General features: G+C 55.1%; 1 protein-coding gene across 1 annotated transcript; it reads left to right on the top strand.

Annotated features, from left to right (window-relative positions):
* Positions 1-7,156: 7,156 nt before the first annotated feature.
* On the top strand, positions 7,157-16,298 carry FKBP1A (FKBP prolyl isomerase 1A). The gene is made up of 5 exons (XM_062505209.1): positions 7,157-7,280; positions 7,387-7,434; positions 13,328-13,440; positions 14,160-14,312; positions 15,266-16,298. The coding sequence occupies exons 1-4, from the start codon at positions 7,157-7,159 to the stop codon at positions 14,286-14,288; spliced, it is 414 nt and encodes a 137-aa protein (XP_062361193.1). The 3' UTR covers positions 14,289-14,312; positions 15,266-16,298.
* Positions 16,299-17,562: the final 1,264 nt, after the last annotated feature.

The raw sequence follows: 17,562 nt of genomic DNA, 5'->3' as shown, positions 1-17,562 counted from the left end.
TCACACGTGCAGCTCACCCTCGCGGGTGCGCTCGCCCACGCGGAGCCTGCCCGGCTCGAGCCGCAGGCTGTGGGGGTGGTTTGAAGTGTTTATGACTCAGGCTCGAGAACACATTGTTAAAGCAAAGCTCTGCGTTGTGGTGTTGTTGCTGACTTTCAAGTGAAATGGGCAGAGCCGTGCAGAGCGCTGTCCTACCTGCTGAGAGCATCAAGGGAACAAAAGCTACCACAAAACCGTGCAGCCCTGAGAAATGCCTTTGTAATTTTAGAAACACAACTGCTGTGGAAATAAGATGTTGTATGAGTAAGTGCTCCTCTGGGGTGCAAGCCTTAATGCCTCAGCCATCCCCACGGGACAAGGCTTTTGAGATGGCATGCCTGCAGTTTGGAATACAAGGGACCTGACTCTTGCTGGGGGTGGTAAAAGGCAGAAAGTAAACTGGGACCAGAAGCTGAGAGGCAGGACAGGCTGGCACAGGGAAGGCAAACACTCTGTTCCCCGGGTGTGTGGGGAGAAGCTGGGTCCTCCAGCCTGGTGGGCAGAGCAGCGTCAGTGCTTTTTCCGTGGCAGGGGCTGTGGAGGAGTTATTGCTAATTGCTGCGTGAGGGAAACTCATTCAGTGCCTTGTGGAGTGCTCATTTTTTGGGACTATGCCCCTGATTTTGTACACTGCTCCCTAGTACCATTGCAATGAGGGTCTGTCATCCCTCAAGGGTAGCTGTTACCTCGACTGATGTTAGTGGCACGACAAGCTGTCTCCAACCCAACCAGGCCAGAGACCTGGCAGGTTGCATCCTCACTCTAAAAGAGATGAGGGAAGTGGGAATTTGAGGCATTCCTTGACTCAGTTTCCTGTTTCCCCAGCTGTCCATGTAATGCTACAGCCTGTCCCTCAGCTCAGCCTCTTGCACAGCAGCCCTGTACCCAGTGTTCATCCCTCCTCACTCTCACAGCCTTTTACAGCTCTCTCTGAACCAGGCCTGGTGCCTGAGATGGCTGTGTGCCCCACAGGGTAAGGGAGCCTTCTGTGTTTTTCAAAAGGTGCTGTGGATTTTCTGAGTGCAGGACAGAGCCCACCTGCTGCACTGGAGCTGCTCAAGGATTGGGAAAGACAAAATGTGGTGTGACCAAGAACCTGAGGTGCTTACAAACCTGTTAGCCCTGAGCATCATCCAAGGTGACCTGTGCTGAGAGGGGAGGTCAGCCCTGGTCTGCACTGTGTTGACAAAATGAGCTCAGGACAGGTCTGCTTGTAGGAGAGTGTCACCAAGGCCACATGCTGCTCCAGCCAAGCCTGGATGAGCTGTCCACTCTCAATGTGGCCTTGCCCTGTATCCCACAGGATATTCCTGGTCTTGTTCTGTGCTGAAGTGTATCACACTAGATAGCAAATTCAGTTTGGGGCTGGAGGGAAGTCAGTGCTGTAGGTTGCCTCTGGGAACTTGCCAGATACTTGAGGATCAGTGTGGTGTTTACTGAAGTTAACCACATCCAAATAAAAGAGAGGTTTTGCCATCAGCCCTTTTCCTGCTTGCTGAAACATTCCTTGTGCTTCCCCTGCTGATCTATAGAAATCCCCTGGGTTCTGGTCTTTGCAGTCTCTCTCCTCACTGCCTCCATTACAGTCACTTTAAGCCTGATGCAATTTGTACTTTTTAATGTTACAGAACTTGAAGCGTTGGATTGTGGTTCACCAGAACAGGAAAGGACAATGTCAGAGCTCAGCAGAGCACTGTGCCTCAATTAGATCTGTGTCTTATTCGTTAGCAGCGTCTCATCTCCTGTAAATATGCCTTGAGGAGAATCAGGGAAAACACCAGAGATGTGACCCTGTTGACAAGACAAGCCCAAGAGGAGCAAATGACACAGATGCTCACTGATCAGCTTTTGCCTTGGAGCTCTGGCTGGTGAAGGAGTGGGTGTGGGATCAGAGAAAAGATTTGGTGTGAAATAGACCTTAATACTTATCTCATTCCAACCCCTGCCACTGGCAGGGACACCTTCCACTAGACCAGATTTTAACAAACCCTACCCAACCTGGCCTTGAACAATGTGATGGGGTTATCTGTAATGGGGTTCAGCAGTCTGGGGCAAAGGCAGACTTTAGTAGGTAGCTGAAAGCCATTGGAAATGCATTCAAACTGGATCAAAATCACATGATTGTAAATATTGGTGGTGGAGATGTTTCTGGGCCATTTCAGCACTTGAAGGGGTGTCCAGGGAATGCAGATGAAACACTAGGTGGAACAAGCTGCATCGTGCTGCTGCTCACAGCCTGTCCCCAGGACTTCTTTCCCTTTCAAACTGTTGTTTCCCTTTCCCCTCCCTAGCTGGAGCCATTCCACATCTCTTTGATCATTTTCCCTGGAAGAGACTGGGGTGCAGTCTGCTACTGGTTTCTTGGTCAACAAGAGCCCAAGGAGAAAATACTGGCAAAAAGCTGGTCCCATGGTGAATATCTGTGAAGATACCTCAGGAGGGTCTTTGCTGTGTTTAAATTCCTTGAGTGGTAGCACAAAGAAGCAGTTAGGACACTCCACTGGGAGATGAGGTTTTTGAGGGATTCTGTGCTCCAAGAAGCCACTGTGGTGGGACATACAGAGTCAGCTGTGCCCACAGCTCTTCTCCAGGCTCCAGCTGGGGGCAGATCTTGCATGCAGAGAGTCACTGCTGCCCCAGGGTTCTGCTGCAGGGCAAGGACTTGAAGCAGTTAAGGAAGAAAATAAGAGATGTTGGAAACTCAGACATTCTCTCGAATGTTAGTGCTTCCTCTCACACATCTTGATCTTGCAGTAGCTGGGCTGTGGTTTGGAGGCCGGGGAAGAGGCCGTTCTGTGTAGCTCAACTTGTGCAAGGAGCAGTGTGACCACCTTATCTGAGGATCACATCTGGCCAGCTCTACTTCCTCCTCAGGGCTGCTCCAAGCTCTGTGCTGTCCAGGGTGCTCTGCCACAGCGTGGTGTGATCCCTACCCTGCCTCCCTGAAATTCCTGTAGCACCTGTTCAGGTACAGCTGTAAGGAACAAGGTGCCTGGGGCTGACTGTCTTACACACCATCCTGTGCTGCCAAGGACAGGGCCAGGCCAGCTGGGGAGTCCCTGGGAAGGGACCTGGAATAGAGCCTGGGAGAGCTGCAGCTGGGGAGTATGAGGGATGGATGCAGTTTGAAGCCATTGTCCATTGTCATACCCCTGCCCAACTTCTCACCAGGTTTTATGAGTTCTTAGGTTCCTTTTAACCCACATCAGGTAGAGTGTGGCAGCTGGGAATAAATCCAGGCTGGAAAGGCTAAGCTCATCCAGACACGGATTTGCTGTGCTGTCAGGATGTGCTGCTGTGGGAGAAAGTCATTGCTTCCTGTTGCTTCCTGTTTTCTGTCCCAAATGCCTGGTTTGTGTCCCAAAACCCTCCCTTTCCCAGCTGGCAGGCATCAGGAGGGGGTCCTGCTGCAGCCCCTGTCCTGCCACCTCACCAGAGCTTCTTCCAGGGGTTGGACTGGCAGGTCCTGATAGATCTGGACAAGGCAGATCCATGCTTTCATGTGGAATGAAGTGCTGGGAGGAAGGGCCCCCACCAGCCCCAGAGCAGCACTGAGACATCAGGGTGTGGAGGTGTCACTTAGCCTGGTGGGAACACAAGCACAGCAAACACGGGGGTTATTTTTGAAAGGAAACTATTTTTGACCAGTTTTTTGGGGAAAATACTGCCGAGATAGTGCAAGTCTTTGTGCTCACACTGCCCTTTCACAGGGGAAAGGTTTAGAATTTCTTTGAACAAAGGTGAAGTTGAAGCCAGGAGTGGGTTAAAGCATGAGCAGAAACAACACCTGGCAGCAGGGGGGTGGGAGTCAGCTCTGTCCACCTGCCTGGCCTGTGTCACCTGAGTCACTTCTGGGAAAAAAAAGGAGAGAATGGGCTATACTGCCTCCCACCAGCAGCTGGGAGGGGTTGGCAGTTTGTCCTGGGTTTTGACAGGCTGGGAGGTTATAGCAGAAGTGTCAAATGAATTTCAAGAAGGGCTGAACTTTTAAATTGTAGCCCATAGCTACATCTCCCACAGCAGCATCTTCAAAAGCTGATGGCACCCCCACATCACTCCTGGCAACAGTGAGGGGGCAGTGAGGGGAGAGGGGGAAAATCAGCCATCCTGGGGCTGTAGTGCTGGGCTGGGCTCAGCCTTGTGCAGAGGCAGAGAGGGAGGCTGGTTATTTTTAGGGCTGGAGCTGGATCTGACCGTAGGCTGACCTTGCAGCTCTCCAGTCTGGTGCACACTGGCAGCATTTGAGCAAATTGCTCCCCAGTTGTGTGATGAGTTAATGCAAAGCCTTAAGTCTCATGGTGTAACACTGCGATCAATGGGGTGATGGTGTTTGAGAGTGGTGTCAGGATGGTCACAGCAGCCCTCATTCAAAACCATTTCTCTGACGCACAAAGAACCTCATGTTTTTCTCTGTTTTCTCTTTATTGTTGTTTTATTTTCTGGAGAGTGAAGGCTCTTCCTTGGGATCACTTGGCTCAGCCTGGTCAGGTGTTAGGATGCACTGCACTCTGCCACTGCCTCACTTCCAGTCTGGCTGCCTCTGGATTTAGGAACGGCACAGGAGCAAAGGCACTGCCCTGGTCCTGCTGGCCACACTATTGCTCATCCAGGTGCCATTGCCCTTCTTGCTTCCTGAGCACACACAAGCTCAAGTTCAGCTGCTGCTGTCCAGCACCCCTAGATCTCCTCCCAGATTTACGGCCATTTTGTCCCAAATCTGGAGCACTGCATGTAGTTGCTGTGACCTGAGGGCAGTACCTGGCACTCGTCCTTGTTGAATCTCATAGCTTTGGCCTTGGACCATCAATTCAGCCTGCCCAGATCCCTCTATGGATCTGTCCTTCCCTCCAGCAAATCCACAGCTGCTGGTGTGTCTGGTGTCTGCCAGCCCACTGCTGCCTGGGGTGGTGTTTCTGTAACTCAAATAATGTCCCTTTTATTTTTTACAGTATTAAATCTCAATGGTCACGCTTGTCCCTCTTGGCATTTCTGACTGTGAGTTCTGTCAGTGGATGAGCCTGAGGGCAGGGAATGACTGGGGCAGAATTCAGTAGTTTCAAGCCTTTGTGCTTTTTCAAGAGTTTAGGCACCAGAATGTGACCTGAACCTGTCCTGGGTCTGACCAGCTGGACCCTGAGGGGTTGGTCAAACTCAGCTGAGCATCTTGCCCCTATTGGAACACTGCTTGTTGCAGTGACCTTGCTGCTGGTAAGATGAGCAGGTTATACCAGGGACTTTAAGAAAAACCAAAAAACCCCAAAACACCCCACCTAGAGAGAAAGCTGCTGTGCCTAACGTGTGCAAGCATGCCTGCACCAGTGAGGCAAGGGCTCTAGCATGGGCTCACATCCAGCAGCATATTCCCCTTTCAGATCCTTGTTTATCGGTAGTTCTTGTAGAGAGAGCAGTCCCAGCTCTCAGCAGACAGCATTACTACCTAGGGATAAGAACATGCCCCCTTTTCTACCCTGTTTTTTTTTCACCTTGACCCAGGGCCTCACACATCTGCCCTCCTGATGTGGAAAGTCAGGGACCACTGGCACCTTTGTTGTGTTGGAGCTTTAATGTAAAACATAATGCCATTGCATCAAACAAGAAAAAAACCACCCTTGGTATTTCAGTATTTAAAAGATACAAGCAAGGGACAAAAGCAAGTAAAACTTGCTTCATGCTATCATGTTATTTTAAGAGTCTCTGCCTCTTATGTCCCACTTTAATGCACTTGCTGAGAATCCTGGCTTTCTATTAGTCTCTTGGCTGTCCTTGGAACTTCTCTGTTCCCTTGTGGAGGCTCAAGTTCACCTCCTTGAAGTAAAGAAATAGGACGCTTTGAGGCAAAAAATTCTGTGCCTGGAGTGAGTCTTTTTTTGACCAAAAGAGAAAATAGTTGCTGCTGTTGCCATAAAAAAGTCCTTTTGAGTGTGGGATTGTTCAAACCTGCATATCTTTTGCTGAGCCTGTCCCAGCGATGCAGGGCTAGCACTGACTTCCATCTGCACAGTGGGGAGCAGCATTAATCACATAATTGTTATGGTTGGAAAAGACATTTAAGATCATCAAATCCCAGCATGACCAAGGCCACCAGTAAACCATGTCCCCAAGTGCCACATCCACATATCTTTTCAATTCTTTCGGGGATGATGACTCCACTGGCCTGCGCAGCCTGTGCTGGCATCTCATCACCCTTTTGAACAATCTTTCCTCAATATCCAATATAAACCTGCTCTGGCATTTTTTTCTTGTCCTGTTCCCTTTTTCCCTGGGAGCAGAGCCTGATCCCCACCTGCTGCACCCTCCTGTCTGGGAGCTGTAGAGAACGAGATCCCCCCCGAGCCTCCTTTTCTCCAGGCTGAGCACACCCCCACCCCCGTTCCCTCAGCCTCTCCTGGCGCTCCAGCCCCTTTCCCAGCTCTACTCCTTTCTCTGGACATGCTCCAGCCCTTCTTGAAGTGAAGGGCCCAGAACTGATGCCAGGATTTGAGGTGCCACGGGGGACGGGCACTACCCTGGTCACACTAGGGAGGGCACAAACCAGGACACTGTTGGCCTTTGGGGCTCCCAAAGGCCTGCACTGCCGCCTTGACTGTGTCCAGTTCAGCAGAACAAAGGACAGGACGAGAGGACGTGGTCTTAAGATGCACCAGGAGAGTTTTAGGTTGGACGTTAGGTGAAATACCTTCACAGGAAGGGTGATTAGATTTTGGAATGCGCTGCCCAGGGAGGTGGTGGAGTCACTGTCCCTGGAGGTGTTTAAGGGAAGACTGGAAGTGGCCCTCAGTGCCCTGGTCTGGCGGACATGGTGGCGTTGGGTCAGAGGTTGAACTTGCTGATCTCAAAAGGCCCACGCACCCCGCGGCCGTTCAGGCTGGAAATGGCGATAAAGAGCCAAAGCCCGCAGGGCCCCGCGCCCGGAGGGTCCCTCATGGCCGGGCCCGCGTTCCCCCGGCAACCGCGCCGTGCCGAGATGGCGGCGGGTGGGGTGGGGGGGGGGGGCGGAAGATGGCGGCGGCCAGGGCGGCACCGCCGGGCGGGATCTATGGAAGGTCCAGCGGGATCTATGGAAGTGACGGGCGGGCTCCATGGCGGGGCGGGTTCCACGGCGGGGCGGGCGGGCTCTATGGCGGTGACTGCCGCGGCTGCGCACACGCGGCCCCTCCTCCGTCGGGCTGCGGGCGCTGCGGGTGCGAGCGGCACCGGCACCGGCATGGGCGTGCATGTGGAGACCATCGCCCCCGGCGACGGTGAGCCGCGGCGAGCCCGCTTTCCCCCATTCCTTCTCCCTGCCCTCCCCGCGGGTCCCGGTGCCGTTCCCGGTGCCGTGGGGTGATGGCGCGTGTCTCCCCGCAGGGCGGACGTTCCCCAAGCGCGGCCAGACCTGCGTGGTGCACTACACGGGTGAGTGCGGGGCGGCCCCGCGAGCGGAGGGGCGGGAGGCTCGGACCGCGTCGGACACCGAGGGAGCGGGGCCTGTCACCCCCTCCCGCCGCCGGCTGCCTGCAGGGACCCCGGGCGCGGCGGCTCGGATGGGCCGTGGGGAAGAGGGGGTTCCGGGCCGCCACGGGGGCCTTTCCCGGGGGGCGCTGGGGTGGGCATGGAGGTCCTGTCGGTGCCCTGTGGCCGTGGGGAGACCCCGTTGTCCCCGTCTTTCCCCGCAGCGTTGTCAATGAAGGGGCCTTTCCCACGCGTATCCAGCGTATTCTTTTTGGGGTGCACCGGGGAACGACCCAGAGGGGACGCTGGGGCACAGGCAGGGGCACCCCGGGTAGAGCTCTGGGGGTCCCAGGGTAGCCGAGACCCGTGGGCTGTGGGGTGTCCGGGCCCGGAGTCCTCACGGGCTCCACGAGTCACCCCCCGGGAGCTTTGGGGTCTGCTTCTTCAGTGCGGGGCCCCTCCTGCCACAGCTCCCTGCAGGAGTGCAATCCCATCCCCAGTCTTGCCCCAGTCCCTTCTCCCTTGTGGGGTGACACCGGGGTACCCGTGGGGCCACCACAGACCCCTGTCCTGGGGTTTTTTGGGGGGACCCCAGTGCGGGTAACTAGGGTGCTGTTAAGTGGCCAGGGTAGTGCTTTGATGAGGGGCTGCCCCAAAACCAGGGAGGGTCATGTCTTCCAGCAGCCTTCTGTGAGGAAGGCCGGGAGAAAGAAACCAACCTTGGGACCCCAAAAAAAACGCTTTGGGAATCACCCTGGGGGCTCTTGTCCCCCTAGCTTGCCTTTTGTACACCATTGGCTCATTGGCATGGTAAAAATGATTTAATGACTCATTTGTGACTGTTTTTTGCTAATAACCAATTCCCTTTCCCGCCCCAGCGCTTTCCACCTCCCTTTGCTCCCCTCGGGGTCTGGGGGTGCCCCTCTCTGTGGAACGAGGCCTGGCCTGTCGGGAGGGCTCGGCGGGCATCCAGCCCATCTGCTGCTCCTCCATCTCCCCCATCCTTCCAGTTCCCTCGTCAGCAGGGAGAGGAAACAGCTTGGTCTGCCCGGCCGCCCCGTTTCCTCTGCCGGTGGAAGAACAAAGAGAGGCTGGCAGGCAGTCAAGTGGCTCCCGGTGGGCCAGTCCTGCCGCCTGCCAGCCTTCCCGGCTCCCAGCCCTCTGGTTCCCTGCGCCGGCTCTCCCCTCCTGCGGTGCTGCTGGAGCTTGGCTGCTCTCTTCAGCTCTGTCCCCCACCCCAGCAGAGCTGTTTGGGGGTCACCAGCATCCTGTCCCCACATCACGGTGCTTCAGGCAAAGTGCTATGTGGTGACTTGGTCACAACGGACCCTCCCCAGCAGCAGTCATCTGCTGGGAGCGGTTCTCTAATTTCCTTTATTTTTTTTGTTATTATTGTCTCCGTTTGTCCTTTATCCCCACCCCCGTTCCGTCTGCAGGCAGCTCCTGCCCCCCCCCCCCCCCCCCCCCCCGCCTCGGCAGGCAGCAGGAATCAAACACCTCCAGGCCCTGATGCCATTTCCCTGCGTTCCTGCAGTTCTTGCAGCCAGCCCTGCCAGAAACGGGAGCAGAGCTTGGCTCATGGGAAACCTTACAAACCTTTGATTCCTGGCCCGGTTGCAATGCTCACCGTTCCCAGAGCAGCCTCAAGGATGGTGGCAGAGTGCAGTGCTGGAGGTGCTGAGCTCCAGGACTCCTTCCAGAGCCCTGTGTTGGCTCCATCCCCAGCTGCCCTTTGCTCCAGTGCTGGGGAGATCCAGCCTGTGGTATGCAGGAGGAAGCTCTCCCTGTGCTGGGTTATGGATGCACAGTGGTTTGGGTAAAAACCACTTGGGGAAAAAAATAGTGATCCAAGGGTGAGGGACTGTGGGGAGCCAGCTTGGTCAGCCAATGGCTGGTGCTGCTTTTGGGTGTGCCCAGGCTTCTGCTCCATGGGGCATGGCCCTGCCAAGAGCATCCCAGGATGGATAGACAGCCCTGGTGTGGGAGGGCAGTGCAGAGGAAAGAGATGGAGAGAAGAGCCAACCTCTGGGCCTCCTCCGTGGAAAGGCCAGTTGCTTATGCTGGGGTTGCAGAGATGGAAATGTATGGGGGGAGCTGGTGGAATTGAACCTGTTCCTCCTCCTTCCTTCCAGGTCCTGGGTCTTTTTGTGGAGAGCTTGTGCCTTGGGGTGTCCAAAAGAGCCTTTGACATGAAATCTGCTACGTAGGGCTCTTAAAGGAACTAAATCAAGGATAAAGTTCCCTGATGTGCCCAGTGTGTTCAGCACACTTTGCTTTGCTTGCAGCAACTGGTATGGCATGGAACGGAGTGTGGGAGTGAATCAGTGGGGAGAGGATGTGGATTGGGGGCCAGCAGAGCTAAGCTGCCCTGTGTCAGGGCAGGGAGCAGAGTGGAGGTGCTCTGCAGCTGGGGGTCCTGCAGTACTGGTGCCAGGGGGACCATCTGTGTGGGGAGACTGTGGGCACCCCACTGCACTTCAGGAGGGGAAATGGGGTGGCCACAGTCATTCTGGGGAGTACCAGGACAGGAACAAGTCTGACGTGGGTTGGCCAAACAGCTTTGCCTGGGTAGCAAAGCATACTCAGCCTGTGGGGTCTCTGACAGAGTTGGGCTTGGAGCAGAAAGGGATATTGGAGGAAACTGCATTTCTCTGGCAGGATAGCACTGAGAGGACTGCTGTCCTCCCTAGCACCTGTGTACATTCCCTGGGGCAGTCGTGCTCCCCCAGCTGCTCTGGGTGCTGCCCTCGATGCTCTCCTGCTGCTCAGCACATGCCCTGTGGTTGTGAGGTGTTTCCTCCCAAGGTGTATGACTGATGGTCCATGGGTTGTGGCAACTGTGGGAGCTCAGCGCCATCTCCTGCACCCCCTTCCCTGCCTGCTCTGGGGTCCTCTGTCCTGCCAGGCTTTTAAGCAGAGTGGGCAGAGCCCTCAACCCATCCAGCTGTGGGTGATAATGGGGTGGTCTTGAGTGATGAGGATTGCTGGTGGAGGCAGGATTGAACCTCTTCCAGGCATCCCTGCTCTGAGCAGGGGTTTGGAGCATGCTGGGTATTCCAGGGCTTCTGGCAAGGGTTTTCTATCTTGTCCCAGCTGGAGCAGAGGTGCCTGCCCCACTGCTCTGGTCTCTTCCTGCCTCTCCTTGGGAGGCTGGCTCTGTGCCAGAGCCCCTGGGCAATGGCCGTGCCAAGGATCAGGACCCCGGAGGGGATGGAGGGGGTGCGGGTGGGGCTCTGCACCCCTGGCAGAACCCGACCCAGCCGGTTTGTCCCAGGGCTGGTTCTGCCTGCTCCAGCACTGCTCTCTGCTGCCCCTGCCCGCCCAGGAGGCCTGGAGCCAAGTCGCACATTGCAGCCGGCGTCTCCCAGCTCCTGCCTGCCAAGTGTGGCAGAGACCTGGCAGGGCCACGCTGCCTGGCTGGGGCTGGGGCTATTCTCCAGAGCCCCTACTCCATCCCATGGCTGTTGCAGCCTCAGCTATAGGGCTGTTTGTTCTTCCTCACTGTGATTTCCTGAGACCTCTGGGGGTTCAAATTCTTCTAGGTTGGAGCTAGGGCAAGTGAGTCTCCATAATCCACCTGTGTGAGCTCTGCTGTCCTTGCAGGACTGGGGGGGTGACAAATATGGAGCCCAGGAACTTGGATAAGCTGGGATGTGGCAGGGGCTGTCTCCTGCTCCTGGGGCTCTGCTGGGGTAGCTGCTTTTGCTAGAGGATGCTTTGCCTCCGTAATAGCTTTAAGATCTTGTTATCTCCTTGCTCAGGGATGGCAGGGATGAGGAAATGGTTACTCATACTTGTCCAGGGCTGGAGAAGTCTCCCAGGAGGCTTGCGGGCAGAGGAAGTGCCTGAGATGAAGATGCAGTCTCTGAGAGATTGGAGACTCTTTGTTTTCCCTGCTGGCATGATGAGGGAGCATGACCAGGCTCCCACATACGACCTTCTCCATCCTGGTTTGGGAGAGCTGAGTGATTGATCCCTCAAGCTGCTGCAACCAGCATAGTCCAGCAATCCCTCTCTTCTGCAGCCATGGAGCTGCCAGCTCTGAAACAGTTCCTGAGGCTGGATTAGGACAGGTGAGCTTGGCAGCAGGGTCGGGCAGTGCTGTCCAGTCCTGTGCAAGGTTGGCAGCATCTCCTGCACTGCTGCTGATGCCTCTGCATTCTGTGGTCAGGACATCAAACAGTATTCACTTCTGCAGGCTGCAGATGCCCTGGGAGCACCTCAGTAGTCACTGCTTGCTGTGACAAGCAGGGGGTTGTGCTGCATAGCCCCTGGAGTTTTTCCTTGGTGGGTGTCCGGGGAGAAGGGTGGCACAGAGCTGCCCTCTCTGTCCCTCCTCAGCCACCTCGGCCCATGGCAGCGCCGGAGGGCTCGGAGCCGAGTTGGGGTCAGCTGGGGCCGCAGCCAGGCAGTGCTGCTGGTGCCAGCCAGCATGGCCTGCCCTGTGTCCCTGCTGCCAGGCGGGAGCAAGGCCAGCAGACGGGAGCAAGGAGCAGTGCCAGACGGGGCTGGAAGCAGGTTCAGTGACAAGAGGTTTATCCTGGAAGGAGGAAATGAGAGAATTCCAGATTTACTATTCCAAAGTCCAGGGCTACAGCACGACCGGCTGAGCTGACGCTCGACATGACGCTCCCTGGAGAAGGGGTTTTTGCTTTCTGTTAAATTAAAAGCTTTCTTTTTCAGGTTCTTTATTCACAGGCTTTGGTGCTTATTACCCCTGCAAATGTGATGTTTTTTCTCCCATTCCCTTCTTTATTGAGCATTTCCCATCAATGTGGCTGCTGCTCCCTTTGTGCCATTCCCTCTGGTCACTGTGTAAGCAGGGGCTGAGCTTCCCCATCCCATCTTTTTCACCAGACCTATTTTCCATTGCACACGTGCCCTGGCAAAGGGAAGTCAATCTGCCTTACGCCATCCCGAGGAATTTTGGTTTTTCAAGACTGTAGAGCAGTTTCCAGCCAGGATAGTGGGATTTTTGGGCTGTTTTGGGAAGTGAAGAAGTGTTTTTGGAAGAAAGTTTAATTTTTCTCTTACCACACAGGGTTTATTGTACATGGCTGTGTTAATGCAGAGCTGGGGCTGTCTTATGGGAGCTGACTGGTGGAGTTACTGCTCCTATAAGGCAGCGCCAGCTCTAAGATTCCCCAAGAAGGTCAGGCAGGGAGCAAGGGAGGGGAGGAAATTCTTCCTTAGCTCGTGTTGGGGAGTTATATTTAGCTCTGGGGATATCAGCCTGGCTCAGCCCTTGCTGGGGAATGAGGGCTGCCCCAGGCACATGCATCCAGCACCCCTTGCTGGGGAATGAGGGCTGCCCCAGGCACATACATCCAGCACTTGGTGTTGTCATTCCTGGGTCCAGGAGGGATTTGGCTTAGATCACTTGGGCAGAGGCAAGGCTAGAGGTCAGTCACAGCCTCCAGATGGGGCAGTGTCATCAGTGTTTTGGGTACCTGAAGGTGGAAGCCTGGTGAGGAATAAGAGGCGTGTTTTGTGGTGGGATAGGAAGCACAAGGTTGGATCCTGCTGCCTGATAAATGGCTGTTGGTGGTGCTGCAAGGTGGGCAAGATTTTCTTCCCCCATCCATCTGCTCCCCTGTCCTTGATCCTGGCCCAGAGGAGCACTTCTCTTTGGGCCGAAACAGTTAAATGTCGTCCTTCCCTGCCACAGGATGGGTGATGCCGCGGGGGTTTCCCTTCCTGTTCAGGTGTTTCCCAGGGAGAAGGAGGACAAGCTGAGACATATCTTTGACTCAGAGCCGTGTGACTGTCACCTGCTCGGGCTGCCGGGTCACAGCATCTCACATTGGCGCGCGTGGCTCTGTCCCTGTATCACCATCACCTCCCTCTCTCTCCCCAGGTATGCTGGAGGATGGGAAGAAGTTTGATTCCTCCCGCGACAGGAACAAGCCGTTCAAGTTTGTGATGGGCAAGCAGGAGGTGATCCGTGGCTGGGAGGAAGGAGTCGCTCAGGTGCCCGCAGCTCCTCCACCTCACGCTCCCCGTGCCAGGCTGTGCTGCGCCAGGAGCTGCAGCGTGGGCAGCAATCAGTGTGCATGCAGCTCGTTCCCTCTTTTATTATTTTTTTTATTTTATTCCCCTGTTCCACCCCCTCGGCGCTGGGAGGTGTGGGTGTGAATATCACCTTCTGCATTGCCACCTGCCAGCTGGCAGGAACAGAGCCGGGCCAGGCCCCAGCAACACCTACGGCACATCGGTGACTCAGCAGTGACATTTCTGCACTGAGTTAGCTCTGAACGAGCACGGTGGGAGTGCTCAGGCCTCCTGGGCTCCAGAGCCCACGCAGACGGAGGGCTGGTGGGCACAGCACAGCTCCGGGCTGTGATCCCACGCTGTGGGCACAGCACAGTTTCAGCTGCTGCCTGTGTGACGCTGCTCACTCTGCCATGCTGGCAACACAAGCACAAGGATGCTGGTGGCTGGAGGGAATAGCCTGGCATTCACTGCCTTCCCTTGTGTGAAGGACATCTCAAGCTCTGCTCCTTTTCCAGCCCGTGCTGCCTACCTGTTCCCTCTGACGTTCTTCCCATTCCTCTGGTTTGTGCAGCCTGGGTCCTTGTTCTTGCCCAGTGTGGGGAAAGCAGTGGGGACAGGTGTGTTTCCCTCCTCTGTCACTCACCTGGTAGTTGTGCCCATCTCCTGACATCCCTGTGTTTCTGTCCCTGCCCCAGATGAGCGTTGGTCAGCGTGCAAAGATGACCATCTCCCCAGATTACGCCTACGGCTCCACTGGCCATCCAGGGATCATCCCACCAAATGCCACTCTAATTTTTGACGTGGAGCTCATGAAATTGGAATGACCCATCCCAGCACCCTGTCCTCGGGTAAGGAGGGGCAGCTTCTGTCAGGGGCCGTGTGGATTGAGGACAACTCAAGGCCGCTGTGTTTGATCTTGGGACAGTGTGGGGAGGTGGGATGGGGGTGAGAGCGGGAAGTGATAAGTAGTGGGGAATGTGAGGAGGATGGGGCAGGTCTCTGGCTGTGGGTAGAAGCTGCTCTTGGGAGTCTGGTGAGCTGGGGTTCAGGTCACTACAGTGCTATGTGCAAAGTTCCCAGCCTGGCAGAGGGGGTTCATGTCATGGAGATGTTGCAGGGCTCAGCTGCCACACCCACTCCTGTCTCCCATGCTGCCAGGACATGGGGCTGATGATGTGGGCAGGAGGCTGTGACTGTGACCCAAGGGTTGGAGCACTTCTGCTATGGAGACAGACTGAGAGCTGGAGTTGCTCAGCCTGGAGAAGATAAGGCTCTGGGAAAACCTTGGAGCACCTTCCAAAGCCTGAAGGGGCTCCAAGAGAGCTGGAGAGGGACTTGGCACAAAGGCCTGAAGTGACAGGGCAAGGCAGAACAGCTTCACACTGACAGAGGGCAAGGTTAGATTAGATATTAGGGAGAAGTTCTTCCCTGTGAGGGTGGTGAGGCCCTGGCACAGGCTGTCCAGAGAAATTGTTGCTGCCCCATCCCTGGAAGTGTCCAAGGCCAGGTTGGATGGGGTTAGAGCAGCTGGTCTAGTGGATTGTGTGTCTCCCTGTGCCAGGAGGCTGAAACGAGATGGGTCCTCAGGGTCCCTCCTGTGTTTCTGTGGGGCTCTGCTCTGGGGTGTGGGGTCCCCACGATGTGGGCAGAGTGGGGCTGTGCTCCCACCTGTGATTGAGGCTTGACTGCTGCTCTGAGGTCCTGGTGTGGTTTGTGTGGAGGCTGCCATGTCCTGGGCACATTCCCTCCTCGTCGGGTGGGCAGGCAGCTCTGTCACACTGCCTTTCCTCTCTCCCCACAGGTTTGGCACATGGAGGAATCCAGAATCTCAGCTTCAAGAAGAGTGCACATGACTTTGTACGGAGCTTTTCCTGATAGTCCACTACACTCATTGTATAACCTTACACCTTGATTGAATGCCTTTGGTCACTAAGCTTTGCGTCTGACTCTTCCTCCTTGTATTGTGTTTTTATGTCTTTTTAAACTATACGCCGTAAACCTCAACTCTTTTTGGGTCAAATTCTTAATCTTATTTTTGTTCCAGGTGTAGACTACATTTTCCCAGTAGCACGCAGATGGGCTGACCTTAGATAGGAGTCATTTGAACAAAAGGAATCCTATTAGTTACTCGTTTTGGTGCAGATTTATGGTGTTTTCAAACCAGAAATTGCTGCTGCTGCAAAAGCCATAGCAGAGTGAGGTTGTCTAGGCTGAAGGGATGCAGAGAGCAAGGTAGCAGTAGGCTTGTTTATAGGAATTCTGCCTGGAGTGGGACAGCAAGGGAGCCTGGCCTTTCCCTGCTCCCTCGGGAGCATCACTGTGGGCATTGTGGGTTTGCTCTGGGAAAGAAGTGCTGCTCTGCCTCTGCTTCACCCTGCCATCTCACAGTGGGCCTGCCTTCCCCTCCAGACCACTTTTGGATTTAGGGAGTTGGGTTTCCACCAGAGCTCCACCACACCCTGAAAATCCTGTAGCATGGAGCTTTCTTAAAAGTAAAAGGAAAACTGGACAAAGGGAAGGTGCTGTCTGCAGGGGAGGTGGTGGGGGCTCAACTCAACAAAAATGCCTCTGTCCACCTCCTCCCCTGTGGAAAGGAACTGTCAGCTCCCTGTTGTCCCTGCTCTGAGTACACCTGCCCCTTCTCTCCTGCCACCTGATGCTGGTCATCGCTGCTTGCCTGGTCTCACAGGATGCATAGCTGTGCCCTGTGCCCCCTCCCTCTGCCCTGCCCAGTCCATTGGTAACAGAAATTCCCACCGGTCACTTCCTTCTCCGCCGCACAAAGGTATCCAGTTTATTATTGCAATAAAAACGCTTTATGCTGGCTTTTCTCAGCCCTGTGTCCTGGAGGTTTTTCCCTCACCCGTCTGTCGCTCAGCAGGGGTGGGGCTGGGCTCAGGGGGTGCTGTGTGGGGTGCTGTGGGTGCTGCTCTGGGCTTGTAGGGTGCTATGCCAGGCTCATGGGGTGCTTTGGGTGCTGTGCCATGTGCTGTGGATGCTGTGCAAGAATTGCAGGGTCAGGCTCATGGGGTGCTGTGCCAGGGTTGTTCTGCTGTGCCTTAGTATGAGACTCTGGTGTTCAGCCCAGGGAGCACAGTAGGATGTCTGGAGCTCCTGTGCTCTGTGGAGAGGTGATGGCAGCCTGCTGGAATTTGCATAATTAATTGCTTCACCATAACCCATTAAGCATTGCCCTCACAGCCTCATGCCCTTGTGGCTGTGACTCAGTCTGGTCTGGAAGCATGAAGGATAGAGGGATGTATGTTCCTATGGTCCTTGCAGCTCCAGGGAAATCTTTCCTTACATCTTTCTGGATTTATTTCAGTCCTTTTTGAAAGTTGGATGTGGTACAGAGGGCACAGCACATCACCTGCTTTGGGCTTGTTTGCATGTAGAACCTACTCAGGCACCACTGTGGGCCAGTGCCTGGCTGCTCTGCTGACAACCTTTGATCAGTGTGCCACAACTGATAACATAGCCACGATCAATAACACAGCCTGTCGGAGCTGCCAAGCAAAGTTTATGTGTAATGGGTCCTGGAAGGAGGGAGCAGTGGCCCTGAGGCAGGAGCAGCTCCTGCCATTGGGATGCATCCAGGAACACCAGTACTTGCACAGGGCTGTGCAGGAATTAACAATGTCCTTAACTGCTGCTCCATTAAGCAGAATGGGAGCTTGTGGGGCACTTGCTCTGTCCTTTGCTGTGGCTGCTTCTGGTTGGAAGCTTGAGGCCAGTTTGGGTTTCTCTTCCAGCAAAGCTTTTTGCTTTAATTATTAACCAGTGCCAGGCAGTGCCATGGCTTCTGGCTGGGGCTAAGCCAGGGCAGGGGAGAGGCTGAGGGAAGACCCCTGCCCTTGGGCCCTCAGCCCCTGCACAACTCCTGCAGCACCCATGAGTGCAGGTGGGTTGTGAGTCCTTCCAGCTGTGGTTTTGTGGGGATGAGCGTTTCAGGGAATGAACAGGCTCCAGGGAGCAATCCTCTCTGTCTGTGTAGGACTCTCTCTGCCGCTGGCGCTCAGGCTGTTCTTGTCCTGGGCCGGTCAAGGCAGCTGGGCACCATCCAGCTAAAAATAACAGCAGTAAATAAAACACTTCCTC

This window comes from Cinclus cinclus, chromosome 18 (assembly GCF_963662255.1).
Source record: "Cinclus cinclus chromosome 18, bCinCin1.1, whole genome shotgun sequence".
Lineage (NCBI taxonomy): Eukaryota > Metazoa > Chordata > Aves > Passeriformes > Cinclidae > Cinclus > Cinclus cinclus.
Note: the sequence above shows the minus strand (reverse complement) of the source record. Positions and strands in the feature narration are given on the sequence as shown.

Excerpts from the sequence above, each read along its gene's own strand:
- FKBP1A (XM_062505209.1), top strand. The coding sequence starts at position 7,157 with ATGGCGGTGACTGCCGCGGCTGCGCACACGCGGCCCCTCCTCCGTCGG. Across the intron at positions 7,281-7,386 it reads GACCATCGCCCCCGGCGACG|GGCGGACGTTCCCCAAGCGC; the intron begins GTGAGCCGCGGC and ends GTCTCCCCGCAG. Across the intron at positions 7,435-13,327 it reads CTGCGTGGTGCACTACACGG|GTATGCTGGAGGATGGGAAG; the intron begins GTGAGTGCGGGG and ends CTCTCTCCCCAG.